Below are 25,830 nucleotides of genomic sequence, written 5' to 3'. Positions count from 1 at the left end.
CAAAACCCCATTAACATGTCTGTAGCGAAGTGGAAAAAGCTTGGAAAAGGGGCTTTTGATGAAGACTGGAGGGTAGATGAGAGTGCAGCGAGCATGTTGGTTTTTTGTCCTCCGTCTAATTCAGGTATAGATACACCTACTGCCTGTCTCTGCTGACGTCGGTGTGTGTCTTTGCTTTACTTTGTGTGGGAGTGTTGGTGAGTGTGTCTTTGTGTAGGCATGTTCCCAATGTGTGTGTGTGTGTGTGTGTGTGTGTGTTTTTTCACTTTTTTAATGCACCGTATACATCTCTGTTTGTGTTTTCAGTTGGGGAGTTTGGACCTCATGCTGATAAAGGCCTCGGCGTCTGCCTTTGTTCATTTGACATTTCCTCATTAATGAAGTTTGCCCGCCCTCCTCCTCCTCCCCTTTGACTCCCTCCGTCCCTCCACCACCTGCCATTCCCCGCTCCTCCTCGCTTTCCCCCTGCGCATCTATCAACCCACTCCGCTTTGATCTCTGCTCCCCATTTTCCCCCCCATGCCTCCCCCCCTCGTCTTCCTCCACCCATCCTTTTCTTTTCCTCCTTTCCTGCCCTGACCCCTCTGCCTTTCTACTTCTTTCCCACTCTGTAATCTTCTCCTTTTTCTAATTTCTTTTCTTCTTTCTCCAATTTATGGCCATCACTCCTGAACTCCATTTCCTCCAGCCATCATTGTAACCTTCCTTCCTCCTTGAACATGCATGGTTGTTGGTTAAAAAAAAAGCAAGCGTATGTACCATTAAGTTGTGGGATCAAATCTACAACCAGATGGGCGTAAGAGAGAAATTGAGAAACACTTGATCAGTAACTGCTGTTAGGCAGGGCATTTAACTTCCTGTTGGTTCAAGCAGAACTTTTCAGTGACCAACAGTAAGGGACTGTGTTCCTATACATGAATAACATAGTTTTACTGTCTAAATAAAGAGTACTCTGTCAAATCTACCTCAAAATAACATGTTGAATTAAAAATCCTTTTTTCCCTTCTGTCTCCCTCTGTAGCAGCTGATGAGAGAGCGACAGCAGATGGCCAGTCGTCCCTTCGCTTCAGTTGCTGTAGCGCTGGAGGTGGGCGGTGACCAAGAGGAGCTGCTACAGGTCAGCATAAACACACAAACACGGATCCACAAAGAAATAAACAAAACTGAAGAAGATGCACATAAACACAAAAGGGAAATCACAGGAAAAAAGCACACACAACATATTCATTGAGTGCAGTGTGTTCATTTGCATATGCACACACGCAGACACACAAGGATATAAACACTACTTTGGCCTGTTGACCTTCTGCCATGGCTGCTGTTGTGGCACCACTGTGGTTGTGTGATTGTGTGGGGGCGTGTGGTTACACAACAGGATGCTGACACTGTAAACAAACTGGCAGTGCAGCAAGTTGTATTCACTTGGCTTTGAGAAAAGTTGGATTTAACGCAGCTTAACTCAGTTTAAATACCTTGCACAGCCGTACAGGTGTTTTAAATCATCTGGACTAATACATCCTCCTGTCATATTGAAGTCGAGTGGGAGTTATATCTTGTCAAGAGTCAGATACCCATTAAAAAAAATCAAGAGATGACAATATGAACAGTCAAAATAGGTGAAACAGCTGAAAAGCCAAACTGATTTTTGACTTTCCTTTGAAAGACAAAGTGCACTGAGAACCAATAATAATAAAAGTAAGTGTCTCTTATTCAAGTCTGTTGTGATTGGAGGTGAATGGAGTTGTGATTCATCAACATGGCAGAGGTTTATCCAGACAGTTTGACATCATCTGTTTTGCTTAGAATATCCAGAGACATCCCACAGGGCGATGCATGGCCAAGTCAGCATCGACCCGTGTTAATTCAGAGAGAATAGCAGTGTATGTGCCATTGTTTCCCGATTAGACTCTAACAAATACACAGTTGCAGTGGGTGCAGACCAGCCACGACAGTGTGTGAGTGTTGTGGAATTAAATGTGTCCAGCGGACCCACAAACAAACCCAGAATCCTCAGGCTGAACGGAGGATACTGTATTATCAGTGTCACGGACTGAATCAGTAGCTTTTGCACTGGAGCTTCCCTGGTGACTGGGAGCACCATTGTAGCCTCAGCCAAAAAAAAAATCATAATGCAGTTACTCTCATGCAGATAGGTGGCTGCTGACCTTTTAAGTTTAACAGTCTGAACCAGCAGCAAACCAAACTTACTTTAGATCTTTACAACTTCAAGTCAGTGGTATGAACAGCAATGTTGTGGTTTACTGGGGTGTGCTGCGTCTGTAAATTGATAGAAATGATAAAAAAAAAAAGCATGTGACACAGTCAACACGTGTCTTTTTGTGATGTTGGAGGCATCCTCAGGACACCAGATGACATTAAACTGCAAACCTCTGCCAAGCAGGTGTACAAAACATAACCCACCTCAACAACATCCACATTACACCTCGGGGAGGTACTGACGTCAACAAAAGGTGGAAAGCAGGGGAGGGAGAGTACGTCCGGTTTCAAAAGCCCACTTTTCACCTAGCTGTGCTGTGTGAAAACAGGACTCTCACTGTGATTCTCCACCATGCTGGCACCTCACCTTCACCCACCGGCCCTGAAGGGTCCTCCAGAGGCAGCACGGCTGGTTGGAGAGTAGGCCCCCGAGAGAGGCAGCTGCTGGCCCGCTGCTCATATCAGCCTCTTGTGCAGAGAGATTACATAGCACATGCTGCAACATGACAGTGGTACTTTAAGTGAAAGGGCGACTGCCAAATCTGATGTGTCCTTCTCCTGACAGGGGCGTGGCAGCCAGTTTTCAAATGATGGTGTCACCTCTGTTTTGTGATTCCTTTTGCTTTGTGAATTGCAAGTATGCCTCAGTGTCCTGTGTGATGTTGGAACATGAAGATGTGGAGATTCTCTGTGTACTAAAGGAGGCTTATTGGTTAGATTAGCTGGACTACTGTTGGACTATGGAGGAGGATGGGAGTTGAAGAGGGTCAAGAGAAGGTTAACATAACAAACAAGCCTAGATTTGCCCATAAATTTCTTTAGGTTGTGAGTGTGAGTCAATTTGCCATATACAGAGCAGGAGGTGCACTGGGTTGAGTAAACTCATCCAGATTGGCCGAGTTTGCACATTTTGTTGCATATGACATGGACAAGCCAGTGGTTACTGAAGTCAAATTTATTATACAGCATATTTAAAATCAACAGGTAAATAACTGTAACAAACTGGGCATCCTTCTAGACTGCGCAGCATACTTTGTGAGAAATCTGAACTTCAGTTTGTATAATTATGTAGACAACATGTTGCTGAAAGTCTCTACTATATAATTTATAACACTTTTCCTGCATGGCACAGTATTTTACTTCATTTAATCTCATTTATTTATGAGGACAACACACATTAATCACACTGGCTAACAATGGCACACTGTAAATGTGCCAGCGTTAGCCAGCTGGCTAATTTTCAACTGCGGTCCTTTGGCAAGATGCTTGAGGAACCATCAACGTGATATAATTTACAGACGCCACAGAAGACAGCAACAGCAACAAACCAGAATTATCAAAACAAAAACAGCAACTGGAAGCAACAAAACATGCCATGCACAAGTGTTATAACAAGGGTAATAATCAAATGAGCAATGTACTATGTAGATTAAAAATATAACCCGTGAGTCACCTTTACTTATGCAAAAAAAGGAAGAAAGTGTAATATTATCTAGTTAATTGTTATTTAATGGTAGATTACTCTCATTACACAAGGTTCATGGGACAGCTAAACAGAACATTCTAATGTGACTGACCTTGCCTTAATGTAACTGATTGCAACATATTAATAATCTCACAGCAAAGCATTATGGGAAGTGAACTCTTACCCCCTGAGCCACCTCTGTCTTCCGTCCCTAAAGCCACAGTGCAGCCCAGTGACAGATGTTGCAGTAGATTTGCAGCATAAAAGAGGTCAACCAGTCAGAATAAAAGCCAAGAGAACAGTAACCCTCATTTATCAAAGTACATGCAAACAAATGTGCACAGTAAGCTTTGTTAGATAAACACCCTGTCACTGCTGAGCTCTCTGAAATCTGTAGATTTAAACATTTCCCAATTATGTATTTCAACATCATTGAAAGTAGGGTCAGATTATATATTGATTACATTTTAATTTTGTAGATATTCTGTGACATTTTAAAATTCAAAACCCTGTCTACTCTGCTGTCTGCTAACATAAAACCCACCTTCACAAATCTCCCCTCCTGTTTGAGGTTTCCACCTTGCACAGTTTGAGATGAAGGTTATAGAGACAATGGTGTGGAAGGCTATCTGTGCATGATGCTTAATTAGTTTAAGCTCTGTTTTGGCCAGGTTGGACTCAGTTCAGTTTGGGTTATGTGGCTGTTTGAAACCTCCGGAGTACCTTCCCCTTATCTCTGCCTCAGCCTGGTTTCCATGTCATTCTTGAAGGTGAGAGACAATGGGGCAGAACGCTATCTTCACACTGAGGTTAATTACACAACATCTGGTTCATAGTCAAGCATGCAGCTTAGCATAATCGTGTAATGAATGAGGGAAAGGGAACATTTCCATGCTGTCCCGCTATTTTATGTTGTCGCCGTTACATGAAGCAGCAGAGTATAGTTAAACAAATAGAGTCATCATCACCCCATTGCATGGCGTGTTTAGACAGCGAGCAAGGAACACAACACCTGTTGTTTCCACACTCGCGCGTTGACTTGGTCTACATGGGCGAAATGGAAAGGTGTATGAATTAGACAATGAAGATAAAGTTGCATGGAAAGGCGTGTATTTCTATTGCTGTTTATATTTGTATTATTTATATTTTTAATTTTCTAATTAACAACAAACTACAGAAACGCATTTTCTCCCATTCCCATTCCTTTCCTCCTTACTAGAAAGAGAAAAAAATAGATACAAAATAGTGTTAACAGTTTCTACAATAACATCTGATAGAACAATTTATAAAGACAGCAAACAAATCCAAAAAGAAAAAAGGCAAATAAATATAACTCTTTGTAAGTTCATACTATTTTTATTTGTAGCCATTTATTTTAATGAACAGATTTACCCTGAAGTTAATTACATTTACAAATATCTATCTATCCATCTATTATTTACACTGCTTATCCTTAAGGGTCACAGGGGGGCTGAGGCCTATCCCAGCTGACACTGGGCTAAAGGCAGGGGTACACCCTGGACAGATTGCCAGGGCTGACAACCATTTAAATTCACAGAGTCCCCACTTAACCTAAGCTGCATGTCTCTCGATTGTGGGAGGAAGCCAGAGTACACAGAGAGAACCCACACAGGGAGAGCATGCAAACTCCACACAGACAGGCAAACCTGGAGCCTTCTTGCTGTGAGGCGACCACCGCCGTGGTCAAATATCAGAAATACTTTTTTTTTTTTTTAGCAGGAGTCACAGAAGTTGTCTTTGATAAAGTGCGAAAGTTTGTGCTCTTGTCTAACTGATGAACATATGCACTAAGAGTTATTCCTTTAGTATTTTCAATATCACCCTCAGCCTCATGTAAAACTCATTCTTCTAGAAATTTATATCTTGATATTTTACTAATTTGCTAAGTTTGAGGGAAAGGTAATGCTGCTGCAATTATGTTTTCATCAACATAATGAGGAGTCATTGTTAACTAACAGATTCAGCAAGTTACTAAATCAGTAATTAGTAAAATAAACAGTAATAATAAACTTTTTTATTGTTATATTTAGTCACTTCAAACACAAGTCTCTGATGTTAAAGTCCTATGTTTTGTATGCCCGACAGTCACCCAACCTTTGACTTATATATAATATATAATTTGTTCTTTCACATGGACAGAACCCATGCAGCAATTACAGTATGTTTCCCCATTAGAATGTAAATGGGAAAACAAATTAGTATAATATAAACCTCATTTCTAGGAGCATGGTTGACATGTGAGAATGTGTGCATATAAACATACAGACACAGCTTGCACTGTGCTGCACTGACCACCCAGTATCTGATTCATGATTCATGTCCTCTCTAACCACATTGTGTTGCCATATGGGTAAACACTGTATCTCCTTGCACAGTAGAGGACGACACACCATCCTCTGAGCTTCCCTCTTGAGTTTCCTTTCAGATGCTACAGTCCACAGCATCTGTGTTCAAAACCACAAAGTCTTTTACTCTCTGTCTCTGTAAGAACAAACGGTCTTAGGATCCATCAAAATATTATGTATAAATTCATGTGGATGTGCGGCGTGCTTAGATTTCCCCAGGACACATAAAGGATGAACTTAAAATGCTCTCCAGGTGGTTTTTCTTCAAAGACGTCTCTTCTGTCCTCTGAAGACTTGCAATTATAGGTACTCTTGGAACAAGAGCCATCTATCATTTCATATCATATCACATGGGGAAGTGTCTGGGCTCAGTTAATCCTTTATAATGATACAGACTATGAGTGTCACAGCTGGAACAATTTTTTATTTTTTTTTGGTCCTCTAAAAAAAAGAACATTGGGCAGACTTGTGTCTGTGTTGTTAAAAGAAAGTTTTCACATGGCGAGGTGTCTGGAATGGGTTAATGATGTAAAGTACATGTGTCACAGCTGGAAGGAAATGTGTTGGGCTGTGTTGTTTCATCCAAACTCTTGTAAATGATCTGTTCTGCTTCCAAGGGATGAAAACTCAAACTCCAATGAGAGGAACAGAAACCATATGCTATTTTTTTCCCAATATATCACTTGTTCTTTTCTTTCCAATAGTTACACACTCCTGTGCTGTGTCTGTGCTATCTCAAAGGGTCCAAATTAAAAAAAGAGAACACACAATATTGGTATCGGATTGGCTATTCAGATTATTGTGGTTTATTTATCCAGGCTTTGAGATATCTCTGTCAGAAATTTTTGCAGCCACTTTAATACACTGATGGAGAATGTTATTGTGCTCATGGTTTGTCAGACTCACAGCATTGAAAACCTACATTATAAACATCCAAAACACAATTATCTGTCCTGAGACAGTGTCGCAGCTGCTGTGGGTAATACACATTCCTCACTATTGACAGTTTTCATCACATCTCCTTTCAAAAAAAGAAATGTTCCCTAAGGAAACTGTCTGTTCTGTGAAATTATTCAGTGATCAGGACACAGTGACACACAAAGAGATATTCTTGTTTTATTTATCTTTCGTTTTATTATTTATTTATCTATTCTTAGCATCTGAGACATTAGAATGTGTGCTTATGTGTGGTAACAGTGGAGATTTTATCTCAAAATCTGGGGAAATTTTACACCTGGAGAGCACTTCTCTGTTAGTGATATAGGACTTTCCACTTTGTTTAAGCTTTTTTTTCTTTGTTGAAATTCACAATTATATGAACTAATCAGGTGAGATGACCCAACCTTGATTTGTGGATTACATAGTGGCATAAAAGTGTTTTCCATTACCTGACAAAGTAGGTCTAAGTAAGTCTTTATTTTACTGGTCAGTCATTTCAGAATAATTCCTCTGATTATCTCTAAGGAGTTCCATGAAAAGCATTATGCAGTTTTGTTACTAATTAGCACCAATAATTATCATTATTCATGTAATATCAGACACAACTTTATGCTCGACTGTGGACAAATTACCCCTTTTTCAATTTTTTGTTGAGCTGCTGTGCACTGCTTGTCTTGGTTAACCTCACAATTAATTAGAAATAAATCATTTGAAGTGTGCCAGTTAAACACATTTATCCCCTGTAATTTGTACCGAATTACTTTTTCCCCCCAGAAAACTTATACAGATCTATAAATCTCTCCCATAAATCTTGAAATATCTCTCTACGTATTTGGTGCAACTGATGATCACCTCCATTTCCCTGAGTATAGTCATCACTTCCTTGGCTCATAAAATTAGCACAAAAACAATACTGCTCTTTAAGTATAAATACTATTTATCCATATGTTAGTAAAAAAGTAAGATGCTGGTGATAGTGCACAGCCTCTTGCTTCTTTCTAACCACAACCATCCATATGCTAAATAGTGTTAAAAGCCACTACATCACAGAGTATATGGCCCTGCTTTGCATCTAAAGGACGCCTCCTCCACTCCTCAACTTGATCAGAGCTTTACAGCATGTCATGGCTGCATTACAGAACACAGGCAGAGTCATCAGTATAAATCGATGTTTCCACTGCCACCATAAAGCACTGCCGTTACGTCGTAAAGCTGATGAGCCTGCAGCAACTAGCATCTGCACGCCTCCGCCTGCGAAAAAGCAGTTCCCACCTTGCCGCTGATTAACGACAGTTTCCCCGTTTTCATAATGCTATTTAAAGCAAAGAATGAATCAATATCATATCTTATGTTTTAATGTGGCGTATTTATTCTTCAATTGCGGGGATTTAATATGCCTCCGGAAGGAGTCTTGGTGGGTGGGGAGGATGGATGGATGGATGGAAGGTGGGGGAATGAAGGGGAAAGAAGCAGATAAAGAATATTTATGACACCTGGGAGTAATGTATGTTTGGTAGAAAAATACACAGCTAAATACTGATTTACCGAGAGCACACACACACACACACACACACACAGCTCTGCAGGGCTGATCAGATAACACAAAGGCTTCTATCAGGCAGAGAAGAAAAATGAGAAAAGGTAGAAACACATGAAAGCACACACAGACACACTCATTTGCATTCATCATGGACAATTGCATGTACGCTCCTTTGGTTTACTCTGCAGTCACCTGTGGCTCCTTCTGTGTATCTCATGACTGAAAGGCAAGGCTGCAGACTCGCTCTCACACACACGGCAATGTTATTAACTCAATAACTCACACCTCTGTCAACACTAACAAGGCTAAAACAAACCCATTGCTCTTCATCTTCTGTTTGCGTTTTAACAAAAAGGCTCCCCCCCTTCTTTTTATCATTAGGCAGATTAGAAAAAAGTGTCCGGGCCACACATTATTTCACTGACTGGGGGAGAAACACCTGCAGCAGCCTCAGCTGAGCAAACGTACTGCCTATCTTCAACCATCCCTCTTCCTCCGTGCCTTGTTATCCCCTCTGTTTATCGTTCTCTTTCTCTACTCCCTCTCCATCTCTCTGTGAGGTGTATTTCTGAGGAAAAAAGGTAGGAGCGCAGTAATACAAAATCATAGTCTTGACATAAAGTTAAAAAAAAAAAACACCTGAAGCTGTCTGATTTCTTTTGTCTTTGTGTTTCTTTTCCAACGGGCAATTTCATCATTTCACAGTTATCAGTAAAGTAATTCATTGTTAGGACAAAGATGGCAAGTGCTCACTCAATGAAAAGCACCAACTCTGAGGTGAAGTTAGGGCACTAGAAAATGATCTGGCTTTGTTATGAAATGTTAAAAGTTTATTTTGGTGGAAAACCAAATATGTCACCTGTGAACATTTTACCAGTTTGTTCAGTATCAATGTATTCATGACTTGCTAAATATGTGAGTTAACAATATCTGTAATGAAAGACCATGAACATATTCATTACATAAATGGAAAACGTGTTCTGGTGGCAGTTACCTTTGCTTCAAAACATATTTGCTTTTTGGAGACAAAGTTACCCGTGCATTATCTGTAGGTTCTCTTTAAGTCTCTCTTTAAGTCTCAGTTATTGATTTGTGAGAATCATGATTTGAATTTAGTTTCTCTATGAGAGTCACCATCCTATAGCTGCCTGCTAATGTGTTGCTAACAACAAGTCTTCCAACCTGAACGACTACATAGCTTGTTTTCCTTATACCTTCTGATACAACCCATAAGAGTGTACTAACATTGTCATCACAATGGTTACAATAATAACCACACAGTTAATCTCACGTATAATAGCACAAACTATTTGTTACGTTTTAGAAAAATATGCTTTGGGTTAAATTAAGTACTTCTTTCAGATCTTTTTTGGAGGATCTTTGTTGTCATGGTTACAATAATAAAAACGTGGTTGAAGTTGAGGAAAAGTTCTCTATACTACGTCACCTGACTTCCTCCTTTTGTCTGCACAAGAAGGCCAAGAGAAGTCGCAAAGATGGGTCGGAATGAGGTGCTGCACAGGCGATCTAAGGAGTCGTGATTGCGTTGCAACTCTTGAATTACTGTTGGGCTAACTGTTACGTATTTTACTCATTTTAGTTTTACTCTTGTTGACTTCATGCGTATATTTATCAGTTTAATTAGTGTTGTACTTCCTAGGCAAACTTACTGTTGATCTTTCACTGGCGATAATCTCTTTCCTCCAACAGAAATCACAGTAACTAATTTGGCAGTTGGTTTAAACTTTTGTGAACCCAATTTCCTTGTTACCGCACTAACCCATCTGTAAAATACCTTTGATCTAACTATTGTTCATGGGATCTCAGCATTTTCCCTACCCACCTCCGTATATGTGCAGACATGGTGTGACTCTGCTATACATTAGCATCAATTGAAAAGGTGAACAGAGGACAGTGTCTCTCCTCTGATGAGATATGTATTTGAAGTCGGATGTAAAAGGCCACTTTTTTTCTCCACCACAGCTTCGCAGAGCCTGGAGAGCCCAGAGAGAGATTTGAGGCTGTCAGACGAGCTAAGAACTTGTTTGTACTTTTTACTTTCCTCCTCCTCTCTCCCCGCAGTGGAGAATTTACCTTGCAACAGCAGGCAGTGACCAATATCTTGCTGAGGGGAGGCACACATATAGCTATAAAAATATAGGAGTTAACATTTCATGACTGGGTCCCTGTCTTAAATTTTAGAGTTTTTGCAGAGTTATCTTTTTTCTCTTTAGTCCCTAGTTGTTTGTATAACAACTTTTATCAGTCAGACACGTTTTTGTTCTTAGCTTTAAAGAACATCTTGCCCTTTTCACCATGTTACACCATATGAACCCTCTACGTTTTGCAGAGAGAGCAAACAGATGTTTCATTTGATCTTTGACCAACCGTCATAAAACCGTGTTTATTTTCAGCTTATATTCTCTTGAGCTGACACTATCCACAGCAGTGTTGGTATCACAATGTTTCAGATGTTCTGGACTCTTTACAGCCCCTTCACTGCTTTTTTTTCTTCTTTTATTACTACTGTCAGTCCAGGCTCAGTCTCCCACCTTTCCCTTCACTGTAAAGAGTAAAATATAAACAGCATGTGGATCTCAAATATTTGAGCTTGTCACACCTGTACTATAAATCACTATAACTTTGTTCTTGTGTCTGTGAGTACAGCTTTGAGGAAGTACTAGTTTGTTGACACATAGAACATGGGCTAATATACCTCTGCTGGATTGATAGGGTTAAATAATATTTAATTTTCCCTGGCTCAGGAGCTGGTGAACTGTCGCATTTGGCAAATACAATAGAAATAAATTCAGATTGTTCTTACTTTCCAAAAACCAACAATCCAAAATTCACAACTATTTCATTTCATTCATTTTTTATTGTTAAACAGTTACTTCGGTCACTTTGCATGTATACAACTGTATGACTGTCTTTTAGGGGACACTGTCTGAAACTGTGAACATTATTCATCATTCATATTTAAACCTTTGAGCGTGGCCATTATGAACAAGGTCAGACAACACATCATATAAACTTTTTTTTCTAGCAAATCCCAGCCTAGTCTTGTGACTCCATCTGTTATCTGTCCCTTTCTATCTTCCTTCATTTTCTTTTACCTGCACCAGGAACATTATTTCATCCTACTGTTCTTCCCCCCCCCTCTCACTATTATTTTAACACACTTTCCCTTTTAATTTCTCCATCCTCATCTCCCTTCTTTCCTCCTTGTTCCATCCATTTCCCTGCCTCCCCTCCCTCCTCTCACTCTGTCCTTCATATAGTTTAGTGCCAGTTTCAGGTTCAGCTGACCAAGCAGGCACGCCCATTATGTCCTGGACACTCAGCCAGTGAATACACTGTGTGTGTGTGTGTGTGTGCGTGTGTGCGTGCGTGTGCGTGTGTCTACAGTATATGTGTATGTGTAAGGTATAAGTGAAATGAGTAAAACTGAGGTGAGCACAGTAGAGATGTGGTCTCCTGGGTGGGCAAAGGAACAGATGGATACTCTTCTTTCTATAGAGAAGTAGTAGTAGAAGTAGAGAAGTAGATGTGGGTGTCACTCCTTTGTTAGAAGTGAACCTAACTATATGTGCACACAGATTAGCACTTTTGAATAAATATGACACTCACTAACACAAAGAGAGAGCACACTTTTGCATGAATTTGGGAAATAAAAAATAAAAAATATCAAGGGGCCAGAAGCACCAGGGTTGATGATGTTGGAAGAGAGGGCAGCAGGCAGAAAAAAAGGGATGGTGAGGAAGGTAGCGGAAAAAAATAAAGAGAAAAGGAGTTGATGAAATATAACTGACTGAACTGTAAAGCAATTAATATGACTCATGGTGAACTTTGCATTAAAAATCAGCTTTTATTGTGGGGGTGGTTGGAATTACAAAGGAGAAAAGGAAGAAGCATGAGTGATAGAGAGGACTGACTCAGAAACAAAGCAAACAGAGAAAGAGTAATAATGTAAAATGCTCTGTATTTTCCTTTGTACTCACTCCGGAGGCTTGTGAACAGAAAGGTTCTGGCCTTTACGCGGAATTGCATTTCATCAAGATTCGCCCATTCGACTCTCAGACAAGTCCCTCTGGGCAGTTGCTCAGCAGTGGCGAGCTCTGAACCTAATAATGACCAGCTTTTAGGTCAGGTTTCCTCTAAACACCTGAGATGACCAAGCCGACAGTGCACACAGAACATTTTGCTGAAAGCTTAATCTGCCAGACCTCATCTTTACATGTCATAAGACTTCTTGGAAAGTAATTCCTCTGTGAAAACACAGAGTCTAAACTCTTGAATCCTAATGACCTCCTTAAGGCAGAAAAACTTTTACCCAGTTTGTAGAGTTTGCATTTCTATTCAGAAACTTTTGGATCCCTTACCAGATTTAAAATAATGAATCAAAAACCTTTTCTATAAGCATTGTATCTTTGAACTGATGGACATGCAAAGGATTCGTCAGTGTTAAAAGGTAATTGATAACAAGTTAATTAATATTGAAGCTTGGGTTTACCGCAATAGCAGAGTGGGTAATGGTGTAAATAAACTGCCTTAAATTACTTTGTAAAAACTGATGAATACCATGGTAATTTCCAAAGTAAAAAAAAAAAAAAAAGAAGAAGCTGTCAAAATAATGCTTACATGACTCCAACTGGACCTCCTGGCTGATATTTCTTCTCCTCACATGTACACTGTAAAAATAATTCATATAGTTTAACTTAAAAACTTAAGTTCAATTGCTTCCTTGAAAATGTGAGTAAACTTAAATTTAATTAAATTAATTTTTTGGGTTGAAGCAAAGCTTAGGTTATACAAGTTGTATAACTTATGATCATTTGTTGTTTAAACTTGATACTCTGCATTGAACTCATCGTTTCAAGTCGAAAGAACAGCTCGTGTTTTTTTAAAGTTAAATAGGTCTGAAAATTAAAACTAGACACCAAATTAAGTTGAAATTAACAAAACTAGAAAAGATGAGTAGATTCCATCACATTCCTGTCTGATTTTGTTTTACAGTGTACCCTTAGTAACACCTACATCATATTGTACATTTAATATCTCACTCTCTGGTAGTGCAAAGAGAGATTAAAGGTTCAAACGATGAGAGTAGATCATCTACATTGTACAGTTCACCATGACAAATTGTATGAAAGGTTACAACAAAGCACTTTTAGGGCTGCTCTTCCTGAATGCATTCATAGTCTTACACTTGCTTCTGCACAGAATATGACAGAAATAGTTGTGTGAAGAATGGAAAAAAAAGCTTGAGACATTCAAACCCTGCTTACTTTCACACCTCCCAACACCTGGCCAAATGCTACATTAAGAGGTGTCAGAATTTTTGTCCCAGGAAGTGAGAAAAATTGTTGGATGCCCCCAAGTGTGCCACCAAAAAGAGATTGTGAGATGCTGTTATTTGACCCAGCAAACACCTTGTTTGAAGCTTACTCAGTCCTTAATTATTTCATAATGTATCCCAGTCATTTTGAAAAAGTTATTCCTACCCAGTCTCATTGCCTTGCTTGATAATCTGAATGGAGGAACAGCTTTTTTAAATCTCGGACATTTCCAGGTGGCAGTTCAGATCTGCGGAGCCAGGCTATTGCGTGGTACCTGGCAACCATATTCTTTCTCATTAGTACATTTTCTCAGTATACAGCCTTTCATTCCCTACCCTCCTAATGATGAGTGTGTTTCTCTGTTCTCCTCTTTTCTCCTTGATCGATATCTCCACCCCTCCTCTTCTGCAATCCATCAATACCGAATTTTAAAGGAAAAAAAAAATTCAGAAATGATGATGGCCTCTAGAGCATTGTTATGTGGGTTCATGTGCACAATGCATCTAGGTGTGCATGTGTGTTTCATACAGTACAAGTGTGTGCATGTGTATGTGCAACCAGGTACATATTTCTGTGTATATCCTCCCTTTGGATGAAACTACACATCCTCGGCAGACAGAAAACACATTCATCTTTCCAGCACTAATAGTGAAAGGAGAAGTGGAGAGGACAGAGAAAGTGTGTGTCTTTGTGTGTGTGTGTGTGTGTGTGTGTGTGTCTGTGTCTGGAGGTGGAGGGGGTGAATGACAGATATACTCCACCTACTGAATTAAGAAGAAGCAAAGGAAAAAAAGAAGTTTGGCTTTCATGAGGTATTAGAGAGATGATTAATTTGTCGTCACAGAGAGAGAGGGATGGAGGGATTGAAACAAGAGCCGAGGGGAAGAGACAGAGAGAGAGGGAGAGGTTGTGAAGTGGCCCTTCTGTCCTCCCTTGCGGTAATAGGATTGTTCGTTCACTGACGTGCTGATTAAAATGGAAATTCAACGCAACCACCGACTCTCTCTTACACGCACACACACACAGCGTCCCTCTCTTTCACTCACACGCAAGCACACGTTAATATGCAGGTGTGTGGAGGCGAGGATGTGACCTACCGTCCTGCACAGAGGACTGGAAGAGGAAATGACAGAGACAAGAAATAAACAAGTAGAGAGAAATGATGAAGGAGAGAGGGAAGAGGGGCAGAAAGACATAAAAGATAAACAGAGGGAGAGACAGAGGCAGAAAGGGTAAAAACAGAATATGTTTGAAACTTAGGAGAGAGGCATGCAGAATGAGTGGCCCTAGTGGGAGGAATTATTTGGGCACAAAGTGGAGTAAAAGTCCCATTCATTGTGTACATAGACATTGGTCATATGCTCTTGATGGACACTTGTTAAATACTGAGTTCTTAGGCTGTGTGCATTCTCAGAAATTATTGCGACACATCCACAAAATGCAGTTAAGTACATGTACATGGATAGAAGCAGGATAAGACTTAAAGTCAGACTTTGAGCAAACAATAAATTTATGATGGCACCACACCACAGAAACTGCTCAGAGATGTCTTGAGGAACACAACAAGTTGTTGACCTGGCCTCCCCCGCTGTGTTGCCAAAACAGCTCTGACCCATTGGGGCATGGACACAAGACTTCTGAGGGTGTTCTGTGGTATCTGGCACCAGGATACTGGCAGGGGATCCTTTGGGTCCTGTGGGTTGCAGGGTGGGGCCTCCATGGATCTGACCTGTTCCAACCCATACCACTGTTGCTGGATCAGATTGAGATCTGGGGAGTTTGGAGGCCAGGTCAACACCTTGGGCTCATTGTCACGTTCCTTGAGACTAGGTCTTGGTCTACAACAATGTTTAGGTGGGTGGTACATGTCAAAGTAACATCCAGATGAATGTCAGGACCCAAGGTTTCCCAGCAGAACGTTGCATTGTAATGAGATGATCAATGTAATTCACTTCAGCTGTCAGTGGTTTTAATGTTGTGGATGATCAGTGTATGTGGATATACTGTTTAATCTGCCAGGTATATCAAAGAACCCAGGCTTGTGAACAAATTCTCTGACACTGTAGCCGTTTTCTTATGTGTCTTGGGGAAAAGCACATTCATTATAAGCCTTAGCTCACTAGTGACTGGAGCACGTCCAAGGTTAGTATAAGTCCTCATATCTGAACAACAGAAGAAGAGGCTTGTCAGTACATTCCAAAACAAAATGAACAATATAACTATTGTATCAGTGTTTTCTGATCTGCCATCTCCATGGTAACATGGATGAGGCCATGAAGACATCAACATCATGGTTAAGTTGGTGAAGTTGGTGATGAGGACAGTCTGTAATGATATGTCATGATCATATTTTTATACACTATATACCATTTTTATGCAGGCTTTTTTACTTTTGGCTGGATTCAATATTCTTGACTTCTGGAATGGATTTGGGGGCTGATTGATCACTGCAGCTTTCTTCACTTTAATTATGTGTGATTCAAAAGATTTTTTTTTTTTTTTTTGAAAAGTGCAATGAGGGTAAATTAAAGATGATGAGAGATTCACAGTATTAGTGATTTGATTAATTTGCTTTATTGTCTAGGCCTAGGAAACAGCATGTTGTAACCAGCGACTCCTCCCTACTTTGCAAATCTACAGAGAATATGCCAAAATGTATGAACAGAGGAGAGAAGCAATAAAAGCAAGAAATACAGACAGAATGTGGAGAAACACAATATACAGAAGGGATGAGAGGAAGAAGAGCGATATAAAAGAAGATGGAGAGCAGCAGTTAGCTGGAAGGCAGACAGTATGTGTGTGTGTGTGTGTGTGTGTGTCTGTGAATGTGTGAGGCAGCAGAATCTATAGACAGATTAACACTCTAATAGATGAAAATTGTAAATAATTTGCTGTAATGGTGCATCCCAGCTCTCAGAGCGAAAGGCTGATTCAACATGACACTCGATCTCAGTCCCACTCTGGGAGCCTTCAAACACCACTAAGCGATCTGCTTGACAAGCAGCCGACTTCGTTCCCACCAACACAGAGTGCAGCTCCAAGCCACTGACTCCCAGAGGTGCAGCTTAAAGCTAGTGTGTGCGTGTGGTGTGTGTGTGTGTGTGTTAAAAAGAATATCATTACTCATTTCTTCTCCTGATTTCAGCCCTGTCATCCTCTCTCTCTCCCTCGCCTGTGTCTCGTCATCTCTCCTTCTCCTGTCCTCCACCCTCCTACACTCCTGTTTTGTTCTCCTCCCCCCTCTCATCTCTGCAGCTTTGCTATGCACATTTTTCATCGTTTCATCCCTACGACTGTTCGCCCTCTCCTCTTTCCTTCTCCCCCATTTCTTGCCCTTTTCTTTTCCTTCCCTCCTCCTGCTTCCTGTCCTCTCCTTCCATCTCTTTATCTTCTCTCCCCTTCTCTCTTTGATTCATCTGCTGTCATCTACTTTGATCTCCTCACTTCCTCTCCTTCCCTCCTGTCCTTTCCTTCTCCCCTTGTCTCCTTTCATGTACTAATTTTCTCTTTTCCTCTCTTTTCCTTTCATCTTGTGATTTATTTCCTCACCGTACCTCCCTTGAATTCTGCTTATTTTCTCTCCTTGTGGACATCTGCTCATGTCCTTGTTTCCTTCCCTCTCCTCCTTTCTTCACCATACCACTTATCCTCCTCTCCTCTCCTTGTCTCCTTTTCTACTTGTTTCCTCTCCTTTCCTCTCCTCTCTTCATTTCCTCTCAACTTACTGTTCCTGTTGTCTCTTCATGTCCTCGTTTCTCCTTTTATCCTGTCATCTGCCTGTTACCTCTCCTTTCCTCGTTCCTCTCCCTTACCCTTCCCACCTCGTTGCCCTCCTTCGCTGCCTCTTCTAGCCTTCTACTTTTCTTCTTCTTGTCTACTTGCCTTATCTCCTCTCCTCTCCTTTTTTCTCTCCTCACTGCCTCTTCTTCCCTTCTACTTCTGGTCTCCGTGCTTCCTCTCTTCTCCTCTCCTCTCCTCGTTTCCTCTCCCTTACCCTTTCCTCCTCGTTCCCCCTCCTTGCTGCCTCCTCTTCCCTTCTACCTCTCTTCTCCTGGTCTCCGTGCTTCCTCTCCTCTCCCTCTCCCCTCCCCTCCCCTCCCTTACTTACATAAACCACTCTGTGTGTCAGTGTCTTCATACATTTTAAATGTAAAAGTAGAGTTGTCAGGATAATGCTGGAGGACAGGCTGCGAGAGGCTGTCACAGAGACAACACAGTGTCCGCTCTGCAGAGCTTTTTTGTTGCCTTGTTTACCAGTTGTAGATGACAACAAACTGTTTACGAGACAGGAGGCACAGCTTTTTATGGAGATTAAAAAAGAAGGAGGAGGAGGAGAAGAGAAGGGACGAGGCATGCCATATCTCCTGTTGGATCTCTCTGATTATAGGGATAAAGATACCACTTTGCACCAGAAAATCTCCTCTCAATCTAAAAGCTCGAAGGGATTTTCCTTTTTTCTTAGAAATACCTCAAACATGTCCGCCTGCTCCCTCCGTCTCCCTCTCCTCGGGCTATGAGCAGAATCCAAATGTAAATGGCAAACTGCACTTTTTCGCTTGTTTTATTCATTAAAAGAAAACAGCTCCTTTTCAAATGCCACAAGGAGGGAACAGCACAGCAACACATGCTTACTCTATATTTCACTCACTCTAAAGGTCAGAGGTCACGAGTGGTGCACAGTGTTTCTCAACTGGTTGGTTGACAGATTTGTAGCTTTAACTGTGAATTAAGCAAAATTCATCTCCATAAATAAAGGTATATATTCATAGTTACAGGGTGCTTAAAGTCATCTTTGATCCAAATGTAAACAAAACCCAGGACTAGGACCTGCTAGCCCTTCCAAATTAATTGACAGATCTTTTATACACAGAATTACTGTATTCATGTTTTATTCAGAAATTAAGGAGCAGCTGCCAGCATCTGGAAAGCAAATGACAAAAAAATATCTCTCTGATTTTTTTATGCAGGATCTTCAGCAGGATGATAAGCTACCAGCACGGTAAACTCTTCTTGAAACCTCTGCTAAACTCAAGGTTTTTATCATATTATCCTGAACACTGACCTGTCAAGCTGACTGAGTAACTGATTTTCTTTCCATCAGTGAAAAGGCACTGTGTACTGTGCACCTACTGTAGCAAACACACAGCTTCTCATGTGTTAGCAGCCTCATCACCCATGTTGTTTCAGGCAACAACAAGTGAAGGGATTCACATGTCCCAAACTGTGGACCTGATCTGAAGCAGACCTGTGTAAAATGTACCCTAAAGCAGACTAGAATACAAACTTTTAAAAAGGAGGGACCTGATTCAACAGGGCATGTGGACCTAGTCTGAATCAGAGAATAATTAGACTTATTTACAGTTAAAGAGACACAGATAGAGAGAGGACATCAACACTAGCAGCAGCATGATTCTCCACTAATTAATGAGCAGTAACACACATTTTAAGGGTCAAAGTACTTCGTCTGAACCCACTTGGGTATTACGCTTACTAATGCACAGACCAAAGACATGTGGCAGTAGACGGGACACTAACAAGACCCAATTGGAAAGAATATAATAGGACACAGCCTTACTTTAGTCCTGGGTTGTGCCTCGGGTACTAGGAGTTGAATGGGCTCATGTTGACCTTAGAATAGAAGATTTGTGGTGGCAGCATCTTGATGTGAACATGTATGTAACGTATATGTGTGAAAGTGACTCATGGCAATGCTGCAAAGAAACAAAAAAAAAAAACATATACATACAATCAGAAGGACACTGGAAAAAAGTTCAGAAATGCTGAACCACATTCCCACCAAACATGTAATATCACATGGATAAACACGACCAATGCACTCCTCACACACACAGACACACACATCGGCCTCACACACAAACACTTATCTGTCTCGCTCCCTGATCAGCACCATTTCCTCTCAATCCAGCAGACTCCCCGTGGTGCAAAGCGACAGATACAGCCAGACAGAGAGGGGAGGAAATGGAAAAAGGGGTTTTGGATGGAGAGGGGATTGGACACGACAATTTTCTGCCCCGAGGGGGTGGACATGCATGGCCAGTCTAATCGGCTAAGGAGGGAACGACAAGGGGGCACTCTCCACACCTCAGGGGTCAGAGAGTGATGCAGTGTTTGTGTATTTGTGTGTGTGTGTTCCCACGTGTGTGCCGGTCTGAGATGTGTTAGACAGGGAGGCCAATCGGGGTTACAGCATGTTCAAAGCCCCACAATCCTGCATTGAGCCCTTTGTGTCAGTTTAAAGCCACTTAAAATACCACCAGGGAGGATGAGCAAGAGTGAGAGTGCGCGAGGAGGAGGGAAAAAGGTGGTCACTGCTTACCTAAAATAACCTTCAGATGTTTTCTTCCATAATTTCCTCAACATGATTGTTATTAAGATATTTTGGCCATGTAACGTAGTTTTTATCTAAAATGTTGCCTAAATAAAGGAGAAACAATTATTTATTTATTAATTATTTAAAACAAATTTCCTTTAGTCAGTCAAACTGAAAGCAACATCATGTAACTGTTTTATCCTAAAATAATAGCTTCAAAATGGTTTTGATGGTACACTCACCAACAAGAAGGAGAATGGTGCCTCGCCCCAAATGCCTGATCTTACACTATGTAACATGGGATGACCAAGCATGATCTCCCTCTAACTGAGTGATAGTCAGTGGCTTAAACTGCCAAAATCAGACCCAGCGAGCTCAAGAGTAATGCCAAACAGTAGATCAGTTAAAAAGACTTAGAAGTCATTAAAAATCAGTGTTCGATTCCCATATTCACAAAGGAAACTTTAATAATATTGAGATGTCTAAACAGACTTTGGTGTGTTTATTACAGTGACAGCACTTGCGAGGATCATGAAGAATATACACCATTCAGTTGTATTTACATAACATATTTAACACTTATTCAACACACTGGCTGCAGAGGGCGCTGTTGCTCAGCAAAATTACATTGTGTTACTTTAAGTGTTTCTGCCTTCTCAGAGAACAAAAAAATATTATATCTCAATCTTGAAGTTATAGGTACCTACAACTTTGTTACTTACAAGTGTAGGAAGCTAAATTAGATTTAATAAGGGATTCAGAAAGATTTAAATTCAATACTAGATTCAGATTGATAAAACTCCACAAAGATGCATCCTGCATATCGGTTTACATATCACTTCTTTGCTCTCAACAGAGATGAATTAAGAGTGTAACACCCAGACAATCAGTGGAACAAAGATCCTGCTGCATACTGAGATTGTGCCCAAAGCTATGAACAAAGATAAGCCAAGCATCATGTCATTAGATGTACCTGATATCCAAGTTCTAGTGGCTGTATTTTCCTCTGATTGTTTAAAAACACTTTGAGTCTTAGCTTAACAGTATGTAGAGTACTCAATGTGTGTGTGTGTCTGTGACTGTATGTGAGAGCAATGTTCCCAATCCAATAACCATTGATTTGATGAAAAGATGTCTTGGTTAAAAATGAACTTTTCGGTTTTAAAAGTGAATTTTCCCCTGACATCTAGGTTTAATATAACAGTTGTTTCATCAGCATTTCATTGACTGTATTTTGATATTAAGCTAAGGCACTCACATATACTGTTGTCATTGAAATGCCAAATCAGTTCAGTCACCCAAATCACCCAGTTTTACCCTTGTTGCCTAGACATCTTCTGATCTGCAAATCACCTGTAAGGCTGTGAGAAGATATCTAGTGTTTGTCCAAAGTTTGCTGATAAAGTAAGTTCAAGAGAATGAGAGTGTTTGCAACAGACAAAAAGAGGAGTAGAAAAGAGACAGACAGAAACAGAGAGGCCGACAGATAGAGCAACAGGGAGAGAGGGCTATTAGGAGGAGAGAGAGTGAGTGATGCAAGTAATGGGGAAGATGGAGAAGCCTGACAGCAAAGATTGTGAGGGACAGCGAGGGGAAAGTGCGACTGATGAGGCAACCTGGAGCAGAGGAAAGTAGAGAATGCGGAGGGAGATTGTTGAGGTGGTTTCACAAACTCATCCTTCACACGGTCATTATTTCTGCGTGTCCTCTGACCTTTCAGCCACATTGTTAAATTATACTGTATATTAATTAGTGTTGCCGATCGCAAGTTCAGCGTTAAGACAACCTGAAGAAATCTTTTGCTTCAAGTAAAGTTTGGTATGACTTTAAGACCTGGGCTTTGTTCCAATTATGTGCGGAATATTTCCTACCTCTGTGGCCTTATTGTAATTTGGTTAGATTGTCAGTTCCTCTGAGAGAAACTTGATTTGGGTTTTTTGAAATAAACTTGTCATTACTGACATATTTTCTGACAAGCACAATGCATTTCCCTTGAGGAGACATAGTGACCTTCCATTTACAGAAAAGATAGAATTGTCAGCGATCAATACATCTCACATTTTTAAACTCATCTTTTCTTTAGCTTTTCATTCTGCAAGGCCAAAATCCCAAGGTTAAGTTAAGTGTTTTGCTCAGTGGTCCAACAGATAAGACCTCATGGTGTTTGGAAAAAACCCTGTGGGTAGGATCTCACTAACCACTAAACTCTTTTTATTTCCCAAAACAAAGAGCTAAATGACCTGTATATCCCAATTCCAGTCCTGTCAGATATCTGCTTGACCTCACACCTGCTCCTCATCCTCTTCCTCCATCTGTCTTTTCTTGAATATCCTCTTTATTGTCTCCTTTTTCTTTTCTTCTTCTTTCCTTTTTCATTTTGGCTTCCCTTTTTTTTTTTTTTTTTTTAAGCCAGCTTTCATCAGGTTCATATCACATCTTGACATATTCTGCAGCAATCCCATAAAGTTTAGTAATAACTAACATTAAAAATAATAATAATTAACATTTTTATTTACTTTCCATGTCACAATTGATCCCCAGTTGCAGGAACCTGATATTACCGAATCATGCTATTAGAGTAGGATTTATTTAATTTTTAATGATGTTAGTAAACTCTAAATCCACAGGTGCATTTATAACATTATAAGAAAATGGTTTACAAACAGTATAAACTTTACCAGCAACTTACCAACACACTTATTAACTAGAACATATCACATTTAGTTACATTATGTGAAAGGTCTGCTATCCTCTGCATGGAAGAATAGACCAGATGCCACCAGAAAGCTAGTTTTAGCATTAGCACTGCTTTCACTAAAGCTGTGTGTGTGTATTGAGCCTTTCGAATGAGAGAATGCTCACTCGCTGTTCTGATGGATTTGAGATGGGTCTTCATGGTAGCTGAATAGCTGGATAAAGCATCGGTTCTCATTCATAATTTCACCACAGACACAATAAATATTGACCCAGAGGAGGATAAAAAGAGCATAAAAACCATTATTTCACGTTCTGAAATTCCATATAGTGACATGCTTGTTCCTGTTACAGGGGGCTGGTTATTTTGGTGAGAGCTCTCTTGCACACCGATAAGACCATTTCCTGTGGCTGAATTTCATGAGGCAATAACCTGTTAACTTAACCTCATTCTCCAAACTCAAAGACCCATCACAGAGCTCAGTCACCCGTAAAGACAAACAGAAGTGCCATTGAAAGGTGGTAATAGTGGAGGCGCTTCAGTGGGACAGTTCAATAGGCTGTGTCCAAAATGAAGTTGTGATTACCTGCTTACTAACAGGGAGATATTACATGCAAGTTATTTGGAAATTCTGAGCCACTTAAATGCTAAGTGGAGAGTGTGTATATACCCTTTGATTTCTTACATTCTATGTGAACAAATTTACAATTTCTTTATTGGCGTCTATGACCAGTGAGTGTCAAGTTGTTTGCACTGAGTCAGTGTCACAAACTAAATGAACTTTTCCCATTCAAACTTGATCTAAAAAGTTAGCTTTTCCTATTATAGTTCAGCTAATCTGAAATGAGCACATTTTGGAGGAAGTTCAGTGTAATATATACAAAACTTGTCTGCTCTGTCAGTGGTCACTGTTCATTGAAAACAACAATCCCTTCCCCACTCTCAGAGTAGATTGTATTTTCATGCCTTGCTTGCTGTCCACCAGTTACTTACTTGCTTGTTTGGATGATTGGATTAGGAATTTGCAATTTACAACTGTGATTTCACCCAGCTACATCCACAGCAAAAATTCAGTGAAAGCTGTTTAAGAGAACACAGCTTCAGAGAGAGAGAGCGAGAGAAAGAAAAAATGAAAAAAAAATAAAGTAGCTATTCAGAGGAAGATAAACTTTTGGCTCAATTTCCCCTGGTGTCAGACAATTTATCTATCATGTTGCTGTAGCTCTGCCCCCCACCTATAAACACTGCTCAGTTGACCACTTTGTTCATCCCAGGGACAAAAATGGGATGACTGTTACAACAACTGTTTGTGCGAAGCGAGTACAAGAGACAAAAGGGAGAGGAGATGTGGATGAAAAAAAAAAACTGGAGAGGAGGGGAAAGAGGAGGAAGGAAGCTGTGGGGAGAGGAGATGAAAGGAGGAGAGAGGTGAGGCTGACACTTTGTTGAATGACCTCGCTTCTCCAGAACATCTTGGAATTTGTCTCTTTTTTCTGTTTGTTATTTCTGATAAATGAAATGAGAAAGGCAAACAGACAGAAGAAATGGACTCGAAAGAAGGTGCAGCATAAAGTGACCTTGTCTGAATTTCTTTCTTCTGGTTGTTTCACTGTAAAAACAAGCAAAAAAAAAAAAAAAAAAGAAAAGAAAAAAACATAAATAAGACTGCTTCAGTTACTGGCAAGTTTCTAGCCGGAACCAACTTTATCTTTTCTTCTGTACTGCAGAAGCATGTTGACGCAAATACTGCCTGGAGGATAAAGTGCCAGCACAAGGATATATTTATTCTTTACTACACGTACGTAGACAGATAAACACATTGTGTGGCTGCCATTAGGTTGGTACAACTCTCCAGTGACGTTAGCTGTGGTGATCAGGTTTACACCACTTGGCAAAGTCTGACTCGGTCTGTTCTCAGTGGAGACACCTGCCACTGAAATAAACCATTTATTGTATCACAGATTTTTACAGTGAAAACACAATGTTCTTTGTGGAGCATCTTTAAAGACTGAAATACTACAAATATTTAGCTCTGAGGCCTAATCCCCTCTCAAAATAACACACAAATAGTACACATAGATTAGTATCTGTATAGTGCTGTAAGTGCTGTATATATGGACACTTCTATTTGTTATTGAAGATAGTTCTTTATGACTTTGACTGTATGTTTTAAGTGGTTAGAAATATAATATAGAAATATAAGACATGGTCGATGCAACATCGGTAAAGCTCATTCCATCTGTGTTTTGACAGACATCACAAAAAACCAGTGATAATGAGAAGAGGGCTGCACCAAACCGATCATGTCGCTGGAAGAGAGTTACAGCCACGTCAGGTTATGTTTGCATTCACAGCACAGAGTGTAGCAGCTGGCAGCAGAACACATGCTAATGTTTTGGGATACTGCAGCTGTTGACACCAGTGCGTCAGGAATGGGAGCAAGATAAAAGAGAAAATGATGACTGAAAATGTTAAGTGACAGTGTTACTGAAGAAGACACCCCTGTATGGCAGGTGACTGACCGGTACAGAGAGCCGGTAGAGATGGACACAGCTGATAAATAAAATACAAATCTGACTAATGTTAGCTAGTTCATTGTACCATTAGTTTATCTCTTTTTCTCTTCTTTCTCTCTCTGTCTCGTGGCTCAACCACGTATTTTGCAACTTTATAAATGCAGCAGCAATAATTTTCCTCCTGCGGGCTGCCGCTACAAAATGTGTAATAGCAGAAAAACTGCAGACATAAAGTTGGCATCTTGGCCATAGCTCAGACATCTTTCAGGATACCAACACTGTCGGCTGGTTTTAACCCATTATAACACCAGTAGTTTCCACTTTAGCTGTGACATCCTGTAAGTTGAATCAGGGTCTTCCAGACTGATGCATCGAAGAGTCAACATTTAGGGGGCAGCCCTAAAATTGCCTTTATGGTATCT

The 25,830-nt window shown here is 40.4% G+C and overlaps 1 protein-coding gene across 3 annotated transcripts in view; it reads left to right on the top strand.

Moving 5' to 3' along the window:
* Nucleotides 1-25,830, top strand: part of atrnl1a (attractin-like 1a) — a 244,340-nt gene that overhangs the window by 195,588 nt on the left and 22,922 nt on the right. For all 3 annotated transcript variants that reach the window (XM_051076681.1, XM_051076679.1, XM_051076680.1), the window contains one exon: nucleotides 1,022-1,117. In XM_051076681.1, coding sequence (XP_050932638.1) covers nucleotides 1,022-1,117 — 96 coding nt within the window. The remainder of the gene's footprint in view (nucleotides 1-1,021; nucleotides 1,118-25,830) is intronic.

Source organism: Lates calcarifer, linkage group LG16_LG22, assembly GCF_001640805.2.
Source record: "Lates calcarifer isolate ASB-BC8 linkage group LG16_LG22, TLL_Latcal_v3, whole genome shotgun sequence".
In the NCBI taxonomy this organism is placed as follows: Eukaryota; Metazoa; Chordata; class Actinopteri; family Centropomidae; genus Lates; species Lates calcarifer.
The sequence above is the reverse complement of the archived record's forward strand: the minus strand, read 5'-3'. Positions and strand labels throughout refer to the sequence as shown.